General features: G+C 40.8%; 1 protein-coding gene across 2 annotated transcripts; it reads right to left on the reverse strand.

Moving 5' to 3' along the window:
• Positions 1–2369: 2369 nt before the first annotated feature.
• On the reverse strand, positions 2370–12469 carry REM2 (RRAD and GEM like GTPase 2). 2 transcript variants are annotated; one of them, XM_072150557.1, is made up of 5 exons: positions 12228–12469; positions 10019–10345; positions 9847–9920; positions 9381–9588; positions 2370–5436 (listed from the first exon to the last, which is right to left on the reverse strand). In XM_072150557.1, the coding sequence occupies exons 2-5, from the start codon at positions 10335–10337 to the stop codon at positions 5159–5161; spliced, it is 879 nt and encodes a 292-aa protein (XP_072006658.1). In that variant the 5' UTR covers positions 10338–10345; positions 12228–12469; the 3' UTR covers positions 2370–5158. The 2 variants fall into 2 exon arrangements, with proteins under 2 accessions (XP_072006658.1, XP_072006664.1); XM_072150563.1 differs by lacking the exon at positions 12228–12469 and adding an exon at positions 11018–11229.
• Positions 12470–14447: the final 1978 nt, after the last annotated feature.

The raw sequence follows: 14447 nt of genomic DNA on the forward strand, positions 1-14447 counted from the left end.
TATATGCAGCCCCCTTCTCACGCCCAATACATTATATGCGGCCCCCTCCTCACCCCCAATACTTTATATGCAGCCCCCTCCTCATCCGCCATTTATTAAATACAGCCCCCTCATCAGATTTCACATTATATGTAGCCCCCTTTCCCACATGGATTATTTACAGCCCCCTCCTAATTTTTACCCATTCATTACTAACAACCCTTACACTAGTAAATGTGACCATTAAAAATAAAAGAATAATACTTACCTCAGTCTTCTACTCAGGTCCGGAGCTTCCCCCTCTCTGTCTTCCTTCTCCTTTCAGCAGCCTCACAGCCCTTCAAGCCACAGTTGCAGGTTCCGCTAGCGTTGCGTTCATAACGCAATGCTAGCGCACAGGGGACGGGCCCGATCGCATATCCCATTTGCAATCGGGCCGAGGGTCGCCCCCTGTGTGCTAGCGCAGCGTTATGAAGATAGAAGAGGAACTGCCTGGGGCGTCGGAATGGCAGCGCCCCGGCCCAATCTGTGGTGAACCTACCAAGTATAGAACCTTTCAAGTTTTGTTAATATAAAAAAAATTTACGCAGTACTCACCATTCCGATACCCCACAGCACACATGAAGATAGAAGAGGATCTGCCTGGGGCGTCGGAATGGTGAGTACTGCGTTTATTTTTTTATGTGCTGGTCATACTGGGGGCTGGCTATATACTACTGAGGCTGGCAGGCTCTATACTACATGGGGGCTGGCTGTATACTACATGGGGGCTGGCTGGCTGTATACTACTGGGGGCTGGCTGTATACTACATGGGGGCTGGCTGGCTGTATACTACATGGGGGCAGGCTGGCTGTATACTACTGGGGGCTGGCTGGCTGTATACTACATGAGGGCAGGCTGGCTGTATACTACTGGGGGCTGGCTGTACTACATGGGGGCAGGCTGGCTGTATACTACTGGGGGCTGGCTGGCTGTATACTACATGAGGGCAGGCTGTATACTACTTGGGGGCAGGCTGGCTGTATACTACTGGGGCAGGCTGGCTGTATACTACATGGGGGCAGGCTGGCTGTATACCACTGTGGGCTAGCTGTATACCACTGGGGGCTGGCTATATACCACTGGGGGCTGGCTGGCTATATACTGGGAGACTGTGACCAATGCATTTCCCACACTAGGCTCATCTTTAAGTCAATAGGTTTTCCCAGTTTTTGATGGTAAAATTAGGTACCTCGGCTTATACTCAGGTCGGCTTATACCCGAGTATATACGGTAGATTAAATATCTCTGTCTATATCTATCTGAAAAGATTAACCAACTCTGTCTATCTTTATCTCTCTCTTATTATGTAATAACTGTAAAAATTATAACATCCGGAAAAAATGTATTGCAGCCGCCATTATTTTTTCCATTAAAAAAAACCCACCTGCATAAGGAATGACATAAAATTTACATTGATGTCAATAGGATTTTTAACTGATACATTAAACTTTCGTTTATTAGCGTCAGCTTATGGAGAAATAAATAATTTTTTTAAATTAAAGGTTTTAATTTTTTTTTAAAAATGAAAGCCATAAAAACAGAACCCACAGGAAACTGGCCCAAATGCATTTTTACAGAAATTTCACCACTTTGGGAATTTTATTTATTCCCTCTCGTCTACAGCATAGAATATTCAATACCGCCACTAGGACGTACAGTGCAGTGCAGAAAGAAGCTCTCATAAAACTCTGTACATGGAAAAATAAAAAGGCTATACATTTTTAAATGAGGGGAGCAAAAAATGGAAACGTAAAAACCAAGAAACGGCATTGGCAGGAAGGGGTTAGTGGTGGCATTTTAGCAGCCTGATCTCAGTTTGCATTTAGAAAAAAAAATCTTTACCATCAGATCACTATTAGTATTGACAGCAAAAGGCTTCACTGTACCTCTGCTAGAATTTATGGAAAATTATAAGCAGCACATAGCAGAGATCTATGTAGCGAGATCTCCCTGGCAGACATTGCTGCAGTTCTTTACCTGCGATGTTTTCTGCAGGCCTTGAAATGGCTGGTTAAAGAATAATTTCGTTATTTGTGTTCCTCTCAATCTTATCACAATAGCCTTCACTGTGGTACGGGATGCCATGTATGAGTTCCCATGGCAACGTCTCCCCCAGATACAGGGGAGCAATATAATATAGTTGGCTTCTGGTCTCCATGACAACAAAGTCTGTTCAAATGAATTTCTCCTTTTAAGGTTAGAAGACAGGGAGATTGTTATGGGGAGGGGGAAGGAGTAAGGTATACTCACTGCAAAGGTACTGTGCAAAATCATGGAGGTGGAGGGAAAGCCCTAAACATAGAGCATGGATAGTACACCAGTAGCTTACAAAGGATAACATTACACACACAGAAGTCAAATGTGTTTATTCGTTGCTTGAGCATTACACATTCTTCACTTGGAGGGCATGCTAAAACACAACCCTTCCCAAACCACCCAACAGTCTGCATGAGGTCAGCAGCACCTCCTATGCACAATATCTATCAGATATCTTCCGTTTTGCTGAATTATAGCATAAAAGTGCTGTGTATACTACATCTATACCACACTCCGTCATGCACAATCAAAATGGCAACCCTAAGAACCACTCCACTGGATACCACGTTTGTCAACCTTTTGTGTTACATATTGTGCAAGCAGGACTGTAATACAAAAGCAATCATGAAGTGGAAGATGGTGGTTGTTGGAAAGGCAACTGGTCAGAGCCCACGAAATAGGAAAGAGCACAGTATCGGCCCTATGATCTTTAAAGGAAATCTTTCATTTAATTTCATGCATTATGAAGCAAACATACCTTGAGAATGCTATAGCTACACTGATGCAGAAGCATATCTTGTTTAACCCTGAGCTGAGTGGTTTTGCTGAAAAAAATAATTCTAAAATGATGATAATGAAGCTCTGTCACTTCTGTGCCTCTCACAGATGATGGTGTAATCACTGTGTTGTGCATGACAGGCAGAAGTAATCAATCACAGCATCAACCCCCCAACTGCTGTATATGAGTGATCCAGCTCAGATTGATTAGTTCTGTCAGGACAGTTCAGGAAGCTCCGTTTAATACAGGCTGAAGGCAATCCAGCTTTTCCAAGATCCTGAATGTTATAATAGTTTTTTCAACAAAACCACTCAGCTCAGGGACTAAACAAGATATTCTACAGCAGTCTCAAGGTATGATTGCTTCATAATGCATAAAATTAAATGGTAGATTTCCTTTAAGCAGAGACCTGACAATGGTTCATTCTTTGTCAGGGGCGTAACGTAAGGGGGTGCAGAGGTTGTGATCGCATCTGGGCCCAAGAGGTTTAGGGGGCCCTTATAGTGTCACTTTCCCATATGAGAAAACTATTACTATAAACCATACATTATAGTCGGGGGCCTGGCACAGACTTTGCAATGGGGCCCACCAGCATCTAGTTACGCCACTGTTTTTTGTTAGTTACAACTCAAAAAATCCATATGGTCTCCTAGCAAAGAAATAGACCTTGTCAGGCACTAACTATACAATGCACCTGTATACTCTTTCTTCTTTTTCTAAGTAGGGCACAATTAAAAAAAAGTACAATAAATAAATGTATAAAAAGTACTGTATCACAGTGCTGCTTTATTATTGCCCAAGGTGCACAGGTTCTATTGTAACACCATGATAATATCTTTTAGGGTACATTTAAGCAGAGTTTTTGGGCATTTTTCACACTTTTTATGCCAGGTATAAACCAATAAGGATCTAATAAGAATGTTGGTATGAATACAAGATACAAATAAAAACTGATTTGTTTCTATCCTATAGTTATGGAATGTTATGCAAAATGTAGTATCCTGCAATTGAAAATGAAATATAGCACTGCATGAAGGTTTTTTTGCGCTACTATATATACTTAGATCATTCACTTATGCTGTCGGACACTGATTATTTAAATTATCATTTACAATCATTGTATTGTGTGGTTCTAATATTTTCACTTAGAATCCTAGTTTGCACTGGATTATCTAAATATAAGAGGAAGGATGGCATAAAAAAAAGAATAAAATAAAACAAAAAAGTAATCCTATTCTTTTATCATTCGTTATACAATCAATCCCAACCTTTAGAAATGTAATGAATCTTTCATGAATGGCACATCAAGCAGTGAGGTTAAAGGAAATCCATCATCAGGAATCTACATACTTGGTTGACCCTGACGGTACACACCTCAAATAACCCCTCATACAATTTTTATTATTGTTTATTTTATTATTTTCTAAAATGTATACTATGGGGAGATTTATCAGAAGCGTTAATTTTATAAACAGCTGTGGGAAAATGAAAGATGAGCTCTGACTGGTCGCCATGTTCTGTTCTCAGACGCTACTGGTAAACCTCCCCCTATGCGTCTTAAAGCTTTATTTAATTTTTATGCAAACCGGGGTATGGAGTAACCTCTGTGAGCTGCGCGGACTATGGCTACTCCACACCCAAGTAGCCTCTACAGAGTTGTCCCCCTGCGCATTTAGAGCTGTCATCCCTGCGCAGACACACTTTCGTCAGATTTGCCAACGTTTTCGGGATTTAAGCCGATGTGACAGGTATTTAGCAAGGGATTATGTCGCACGCGACTGGATTGTGGCGTGGATGCGCTGACTTTCATGCGACAGAAATCGGGGGGTGGGCCATTGGATGATCTGACGGATTTGGACTGAGCGCAGGATTTAACTTTAAAATTGTGTCGCAAGACAAAGCACTTACATGCACCAGGAAGAAGATAGTGAACTTTGTCGGACCTGAGGGGGGATATCGGCACAAGCACGAAATCAGACCATCTTAGTGAATTGGGGCAGAGTGCATTATCGTCGGACAGTACACTTTTGGGGAATGCGTCAGGACAAGTAAGTAAATGTGCCCCATAGCGTACATTTTAGAAAATAATAAAAATTGCACGGAGATGAGGGATATTTGGGGAATCAACCGTAAGACTTCCTTTAATAATAGTGATATTTTATTCTTTTTCTGCTTGATCGCAAGTCTCTTTTGGCTTGATGATGTGAATATTCTTTGGAGCACATATGCTGATGTAGCCCCATGTAAGATGGTGATAATTCAACTGGTGGACTGGCCACATGAACTCACATGACTCCTTTATGGCACATGGTCAGGATAGTTCACAGTACAGATAGGTCGTGACATGATTTTGATCTTTGCTTAAAGAATCCTCTATGTTTTCCCATAATCCCTTGCAAGAGTCGCCTTGCTCTTTTGGTCAAACTCTCTCTTCGTCCTGGTGGTAAGAGTGTGGCTGTCTGTAGAGGGCGTTCTCCTTCATCTTTTCGTAAACGAATCTGTCTTACAACCCCTTCAAGCAGCTCCTGAGTATTATGGTGAAGGGCAGCAGATGTTTCTGTGTACTTACAGCTTAACATGCCTGCCAGGGAGCGTCCCTCTGCAAGATTAAAATAAAAATTGAGTAAACAACAGTGTCATGGCAATATTGATGTTGTGGAGTACGGTAATAGATAACCATGAAAAAAATACAAATAGAGTAGGATTATTACATTAAGTTATCGGGGAAGAGATCAATACAATGCCTTAGGAGCGTTCAGGGTCAACACATGTCCTGAAAGCTTCTGTACACTGCACAGAATTAGAAGGCAGTATGAATCATTAGACTAATTTGGGCAGAGAAAGGGTGGCTGGATATTACCTGTGTTACATGCAACAATTTTAAATGTTAAAGAATTTTTATTAATGTGCAATGATTTTATACAAAGTGCAAAATAAGTGTCCTGTTACTAAACTAGAGATTTCTGTGCTTAGAAAAGCAGTTCTGGATAGCAGAAGAGTAAAAGTATTTAAAAAACCAAATGGTGCACCTCTCACTGGAAGCCTATCACGGACAGTTCTCGCTTTTCCTCTTTATATCCTGTTGACTATACTGAAAATCTATATATGTAGCAGATAATCTACATGGACCACAAGACAAATTTATGAAATTATCTAAAAGTAAGAATTTTTGGGTATCCATAACAAACATTTGCACCATAGCTTTCGGTTACAGAATGTGAAATGCCAGTTGAGCTTCACTTGGATGTTCTGGGCAACAAGACAGTTTTTCCTTTTAAACAGTTTTACAATTTTAGCTATTATGGGTGTTTTGTAGTTACGGTACTTGGAAGCATTTATAATCTTCATTTACCTGTGTTTTTATGGTTATTTATATAGCCTTAAAGCTACTGTTATCTCTAATTTTCATTCCACATAAAAGGTCTATGATGTCCTAAATGCTTCCCAACACCAATAATAGTGATGAGTCAGAATGAAAAAAAAAACACTACCCTTGTAGCGATAAACTGACGAAGCAACGCAGAAGTATTCGTCTTTTTATGCATATGCAAATAAAACTTCAATTAGTAGCTGTATTTGCCTATAGACAACCGATTACGTTGTTGATAGATTAGGGAGTCTAAACCCACATTACAGCTGACAGTAGACAAGTCATGCTCCAAGCTGCATTTTTCCAGCCAATGAATGAATTCAACTGTATTGTGTCCATCCCCTGCCTCTGCTGATCATAAACTGGGGAGGTCCCCAGTGATCTAAATATTCAAATAAGAACAGTTACATCACTTGGGAGAAACAAGTGACGTAACTTGGAAGACACTGGCTGCTGCCGATGCTCACTCCTCCTCTCACTTTGAGCATACACTGGTATTTTGTTTAAAACCTGATGTAAAGAAAGGCCAAAAGTTATCTTAAATGTTTGTTACCCATAGCATTAAACAAAATTTGTCTGAACACACTGATCAGTGCCACCCAACATATCTTATACTGTGTTCCCAAAGGAGAAAAGCTACTTCAGCACAACCTGCCTTAAACTCTGACCAGAACCCCTAACAAAGTATTGCTTCTGAACTGAGCACAATCTTTGCTATGCCACTGTGCCAAATATACCATACTATTTAAAGTCATGCATGGGGGTTAGAATGGTCTCTGGTCATGTGAGTGAAATCAGTATAAAATCTCACTGGCTTTACACTAAGGTGGAGCCAGTGATGTCTTCTAGCGCACCTTATGGTTTTGACCCTAAGCCTGTGTTCACATTTGGTATTTGTTTTGTGTTTGTCAACATAATATTGACAATGTGTTTAGCGTAAACATGATATGAATGCAACCTTTGAGCATTGCAAATAGATCGCAATTCAACTGCAGTTGTGAACGTGGCCTCAACCTGTATGTCTTGGATGACACGGTTGCTCTCTAGCCTCGTTGAATATTGTTAATCAGCCCGCCATCAGCTTTAACCATAGCAGAAACATGAGGTTTTACCCTTTGCTTTCTGCTTTGGATTCAGGGGTGTAAAATTAATTTTCAAATCAAAATTATGGCTACCAAAAGGTCTGATTGTAAATGTAAGACTTAATACGCTATAACTACTTGTAGACAGTTAACCCCTTAAGGACGCAGGTTTTTTTTTGCTCATTTCTCGCTCTCCACCTTCAAAAATCCATAACTTTTTCATTTTTATGTGTACAGACCTGTGTGAGGGCTTATTTTGTGCGTAACAAATTTAACTTTCCCGTAATGTTATTTATCCTTCTGTATTGCAATATATGGCATTTTTGCAGCTCATTCATTACAATGAGCCACTCGCTCATTGTAACAAATCTGCAGAAGCCATTAAGCCTCGGGTCAAACGAAGACCTGAGGCTACCATGGCAACCGATCGCTTAAATGCCGCCGGCGACTTTGCCGGCGGCAACGGACGGGTTAATAGCCACGATCGGTGCAAGCACTGACCGCGGTTATTAGCGGTGGGGGTTTGCTGCAGTATGCAACAACCCCCACCTCTGTATGAAGAGGACTCAGCCCGTGAGCCCTCTTCATACATTCCCTATACCTCTGCGCCGTAGCTCTAGCGTTAAGGGGTTAAGCACAATGTTAAGCAGTAGTTACATAAAGAAACATTCACCATCCCCTCTGTGGCAGGGCACCTCAGTGGAGCCAAATAAATTTAGGTGGAAGGCTGCATTCGGCCTGTGAACCTTGTGTTTGACATGTATGACTTATAGTTTTGTAACCATTAAGCATGTGCTCATCTAATGCTTAAAACCACTGAGCTTTTTAAGATAATTGTGTAAAGACCTGTAACTGCAAAGCTATATACCAATCAGAGGCTTGTAACCACTAAGCTGTGTACCAATGAGAGGCTTGTAACCACTAAACTTTGTGCCAATGAGAGGCTTGTAACCGCTAAGCTGTGTGCCAATGAGAGGCTTGTAGCCGCTAAGCTGTGTGCCAATGAGAGGCTTGTAACCGCTAAGCTGTGTGCCAATGAGAGGCTTGTAACCGCTAAGCTGTGTGCCAATCAGAGGCTTGTAACCGCTAAACTCTGTACCAATCAGAGGCTAGTAGCCCCTAAGTTGTGTGCCAGAGGCTTGTAACCACTAAACTTTGTGCCAATCAAAGGCTTGTAACCACTAAGCTGTGTGCCAATCAAAGGCTTGTAACCACTAAGCTGTGTGCCAATCAGAGGCTTGAAACTGCTAAGCTCTGTGCCAATCAGAGGCTTGTAGCCGCCAAGCTCTGTGCCAATGAGAGGCTTGTAACTGCTAAGCTCTGTGCCAATCAGAGGTTTGTAACTACTAAGCTCTGTACCAATCAGAGGCATGTAACTGCTAAGCTCTGTACCAATCAGAGGCATGTAACTGCTAAGCTCTGAGCTCATTAGAGACTGCAGCTGCTAAGTTGGACATATTACTAAGAACTGTCAAGCTGTGTGCCATTATTAATAGACTGTAAATACTATGTGCTGCTCTCTGTAACCGATCTGCTTTATGTCCTTTACTGAAGTAAAGTTTGTTGAACTGTGCTGTGTCCACTTCAATCAGTAGCAATGTTGTGAGGAAAAAAACCTGGAACAGGGTAGCCAAACAGACTCTCCAAATAGTTTTATGATAATGCAATTTAATTCTTAAAAACTATATAATGTGTTTTTGGCTAGCTGCCCTTTTTCATGAGATACAGTACAGCATGAAACATGCTGCTGTATAGTTTTTAAACAATAAATGGAATTATTATAAAACTATTTGCCCATGCCCTTTTTTTCTTCTTGCTATGATGCTTCTCCTGCCGATGAGTGGTGGATGCTTATACCGATGCCATGCACCTGCTTCCCATTTTTATCTTACTTACAATGAGTAGAATTTTGTGTTAAGCTCAAGGATCACATAAAAGTCTGACACTTACATAATGTTAGTGGTTCCTACTGGCCCTTAAGCAACATGCATGCTTAACTGAATATATGGAGAAACCAGAAGCTGTGTAATAGGTATAGTCAACTTTACATATTTTTTACTATAAGTATTGAAGTATTGAAATTGATAGTACCTTCCATGCTGACCTCTCTGGAGCGGGCCAAGTCTCCTTTATTGCCAACAAGAATCACTGGAATCTGACGATGTGGTCGTGCAGTTCGTAACCTCAGAAGAAGACCTGGTAGACGCTGGAAACTACCGCGATCTGTCACTGAGAAGACTAGGAGAAAGGCATCACCCATCTGTAGACAATTGTCTTGCATCCAGGTATGTGGTCCTGACTGGAGATAAGAGTCACATTTAGCATGGGGAAAAACACATCTATGATTTAAGGTATATAACATATCATGCACAATAGGCTGAATCCTCTTTACAAAAGTACTCACATATAACACCCCTTAAAAATATATGAGACATACTGCTTTACATTATTTTAGGTGTCTCTATTTTGGAATTGGTATGTAGAATTTACTATTTGACCAGTTTTCAATGACCTATAGCATAGGAAATTATTAGGTCTATGAAAACTTGGCACTTACCTGTTCCCAAATATCGTATACCATTAGTGTTGTTTTCTCTCCATCCACTTCCAGATTTCTCTCATAGGTATCCTCTGTTGGCAACAGAATGATAACCTAAGTCAACATTAGTTCTATTACAAATGTCTGCCCTTCCCTCCCAAAATGATAATACTGCAGCAAAGAAATTTACCTGGATGGTCAGATTCATGGGAAAAGGTGTCCTGTGTGCCTCCAAATATGCCAGCAAGGGTTGTCTTTCCTACTCCATGGTCACCAAGCAACATCACTTTGTAGACGCCAGGCTCTGGGCTACTGTCTGAAGACCTCACAGAATCAGATGACCCGGAATGGACACTTGGCCAGTCAAGCTCATCTACAGCTTGTGCACGCCTCAGCTGATGTTTGTAAGGCAAGGGCATACTACCCCGCCGGCGTGAGTCAGCCGGAAGTGGAAGGCTTCCTCTATGTTGCCGCAGGCCCCCCAGTTTCTCTATTTTGTTTAGTGTCATGTCAATATCTGGGGGGAAAAATGTCAGAAATTAAAAAATGTTAGAAGGCTAAAAACTAAACAAGTATATAGAAAAATGTTATTGTTATCTAAAACTGAAAGTGAGGACTATTCAAATCACTATTTTGGATTAATCCAACCTAAAAATGGGTCCTAAAAATGCAGCGATAGATCTACGTATTTATCTCTTATTTTATTGTCTCTTATGGTACTGCTTGCATTCATTTTTACAAAAAATAATGGATCTAATCCATATATTCAGCTATGCTCTAAATTGTAGTCATAAAATTACTGTGTGTAAAAAAAATGAGAACGTTAGATGTCTGGCAATTTACTAACTACAATTTGGCTTCTTGCTTCTGCACTATGCGACTACAAATACAAATAAACAAAATATTAGTAAATTACCACATTTAGAAAATGATTTTGATCCTTATTAGATCAGTAGTGGACAATCATGTGAGCATTAATATATTCTAGCAATATATTAAGTCTTCCTTAATAGAACAACACTGTTTTCTTCCCCCTGGTACCTTTAAGGGTTGGCATCAGAATACACAATATAGGATATACCACAATGTTACATGTAGATTATACAATGTCTTAAGCGTAGTTAAACAGTTGTGTAGACACATTCATTACATAGAAGTGAATCCAAAAGTTACCCGATAATATATTTACGTTAAATTGTTTGGATCGTTTATGAATAACTGCTCTTATATTCCAGGTTCCCTCTATTGCCATGTCGGCACCTCAGAATTGTATAATCATACTTCTGCCTTCTTTCTAATCCTGGATCATCTCTGATCAGTATCCAGGACAAAGAGAGATTACCCCCTCGCAAGACAAAAAAGAAAGAGTCTAATGCAGAGAAGCGTCCGCTTTGGTGAAAAAATACAGGGATATTTAATTATTTTGGTTTTTATCAAGCTTTGATGAAAACCTGCAATAACAAAGAATTTTAAAATGCTGACATCCTGCATTCAAATCATCTAAACTTTTCTTGAGATGAATTTTAAAGATTTATTTTTATTCTGATCCAAAGGTGCCAGTCATTACACTGCATGAACATGTCTTCTTTGTCAAGACTCTGGTTAGCATAAGGTTGGGCACATGCCAAAGCAACGTGTTCAGTGCATGTGATATAACTCTCTGCAGCGTTGCCGCCCGTGCCAAGACTGCCATAACGGAAGCATCTCGCAATTTGGTTGATGAATCACGTAGTGCCCATAGAGGACACCTGTATGTTGGTGATAGTTGGCTTTACTTCTGCCCATCAGTGCTACCAATGATCAGCTCTGCCAGTTTCACATGTCAGACACCTTTCTTAGAACTACTAATGGAGATATTAGACTATTGAATAGTATTATTTAGAAAACCCTGCAGACCACTCATGGTCAGTAAAACAGGTTGTACCCTGTTACAGCGTACAGTTGCTCTTCCATAGTCTGCAGACATAATTAACTCTTTCCATTTTTGTCATGACTAGCAGCTAGAGACACAATGACTAATACATTCCCCGCTGCAGCCACCATGGCTCATAACAAGTCAGTGACATTTTACAGGCAGGTCTTTGTTTCTGCCAGTATATGCCAGTCTATTGATGCCAGTGTCAGCTTTGGTAGGCATAATACTGCTTAAGATAATAGAAAAGTCAATCCTGCTTATTTGCTCTCTGGCTAGACAGGTACATGGCACAGATACACATAGATTATGACAGGCTGCTGGTAACCCCTTCTTTGCCAGGCTGCACAGTTGTACAAGACATGTTAAAGGTGTAATTTTACATAAACTTTGTTGGTATTTTCAGTGATTATTCTGTTGCTGTAACATATTATTCATACCATCCATAATAAAGAAGATCCCAATGACTTTAGTCACTGCCACCTACCTGTATTTCCCCTGGCTCAGCACCTGTGTGTTGTCCCTGTCTTCTGCCTGAGTCCTCTATGTGGCAGATGCTCTATTCCATCTGCTCCGTTCCTCCCCATTCCTTTAAATATCCCCCAGTAGACACACACCATGGGCTGGGGAGACCCTCCCTCTCCTGACGATAGATATGTAGATGAGGCACTGACGTCAGGGGATTCCCTCTTCAGATCACGTGGAGATGCTTCCCGCGCTCTTCTGTCAGTCAGATGGTTACTGCCAGATGAGTCTGAAGGTTCAGCTGCTCCAGTAGCGGCAATGTTTCCTGGTGAATGCCCACTCTATCATGACGGGAGATAATGTGATAATGCCTCAGCTTTCTTTGCTTTGTGCTCCATCGTGCGCATGGTAGTGTTATTATTGCTGAGGAGAAATTTTTTTGTATTTAACTCCTTCAGGAATAAATAACTTGAAGCATTAAGTTTTGCTCCTTCTAGAAATAGGTCCATATATGGGAATTTAGCTTATTTTATAGGGGGTGGTGATAGATGTGGCATCATAGAACACAATGCAGCATGTACTGGCCTTAAAGAGGACCTGTCACCCCGAAAATGACCCCACAAAATGTGCCCCCCCCCCATAATCCTCACTCCACCCCAGACAGTTTTTTAAAAAATTTATTTGTGAAGTGTGTCAAAATTATTATACCTGTTGCAGACTGTCCCAATATTACTGAGACACGTGGATGTGGCAAAAATGAATGCTGCATTTTCCCGCTTCCTATAGCATGGGAAAAGACCCAGAATTAAAAGGGAGAAACTGATCATGACAAAAGAAATGGGGGGCATGGGACTATCATGTATAAGAACATATAACTTGGCCTGTATGGCCAGACACATATTTGACTGGACACATAGGACAAACTCTTACTCCGACTACGAATTAGAAGAGGCATTCTGCTCCCCTTACAACCCAGCAGCACTACTGCATTCCCCACTATCGCAAGTACCATATAACCTTAAGAGTTCAATCATATGTAAAGATACTACAGCATCCTGGAGAATCCTGAGAAAAAGATTTGGTTTGTCTTATGCAGTTTCAAAACACCTGCGGCTTTGGGCCAACCCTGCTTTACCGCAGGGTCGGAGCAATAGGTTGTTTCATAAATGGAGAGAAAAAGGAATAATAAATTTGGGGCAGCTACTTCACTGCTCTGAACCTCGCTGGTTGACAATGGAAGAACTTACTCAACAATTTGATTTAGGCACTGACCAATATGCCCAAGTGAGGGATGTAATTATGACAAAACTGAGTGACGTAAGTAAGGAGATATCCAACAACCCATTTGATTTCCAGATACTAGGGGGTACAATATATCCTCTTATTATGCGAAGTTAAGAAATAGAATAACTGAAAAGGTGGAAGCAACAGCTTTTGACTCATGGTCTAGCCATATCACAACAACAGATATAGGGGAGAAATTAGTGAAAGGCTGGCAAACAGTCAGGAAAGTAGTTCTGAATGAAACATGGAGGGACACAAACTTTCGCATACTTCATAGGGCAATATATGCCTTTAATCTCCCTTCCTCTCCAGCAAAACCAGACAGAAAAACGGCCTGTCCTAAGTGTCAAGAAGATGCCACGGATCTGTTTCATGGCCTATGGTCATGCCCAGATGTACAACAGTTATGGAGACAGATCCAGGAGATGTGTCGTAAGGTGTGGGGATGGGTAATCCCATTAGAACCAATATTATACCTTTTTCCTTGAGGAATCAGAGGATAGCTCCTTATTTATCCCCCAGCTTTTTCATGTCATTACTTTTATGACCACTCGAAGTATATTGAGAATGTGGCTGGAACCTGAGCTTCCATCCATACGACAGATTATAGAACAAATGAAGCATCAATTGTATATAGAAAGACTGGAGACGGAGAGGAGTAAAAAATTAAAGACTAAACATTTCTTTAGTAGATGGAGGAAATGGGTTGTTGTTTATTTGAATGAAAGGGAAATCACAGCACTAATGCAACCTTTCACCCTCACTCAGTGGTACCTTTTGGAAAACCTGAAGGGCACCTTGGGTCCATTAAGAATACCATAAACTTGCTATGTAACTTAATATTTAATATGATGTATCCCAATCTTGATGTTCCACTCTGCCATGTGAACTACGGGTACTCCTAGCATGTAAAACATAGCACCATGTTGTAATGTCAATATGTTTTGTCTTGTTTATT

This window comes from Engystomops pustulosus, chromosome 1 (assembly GCF_040894005.1).
Source record: "Engystomops pustulosus chromosome 1, aEngPut4.maternal, whole genome shotgun sequence".
NCBI lineage: Eukaryota > Metazoa > Chordata > Amphibia > Anura > Leptodactylidae > Engystomops > Engystomops pustulosus.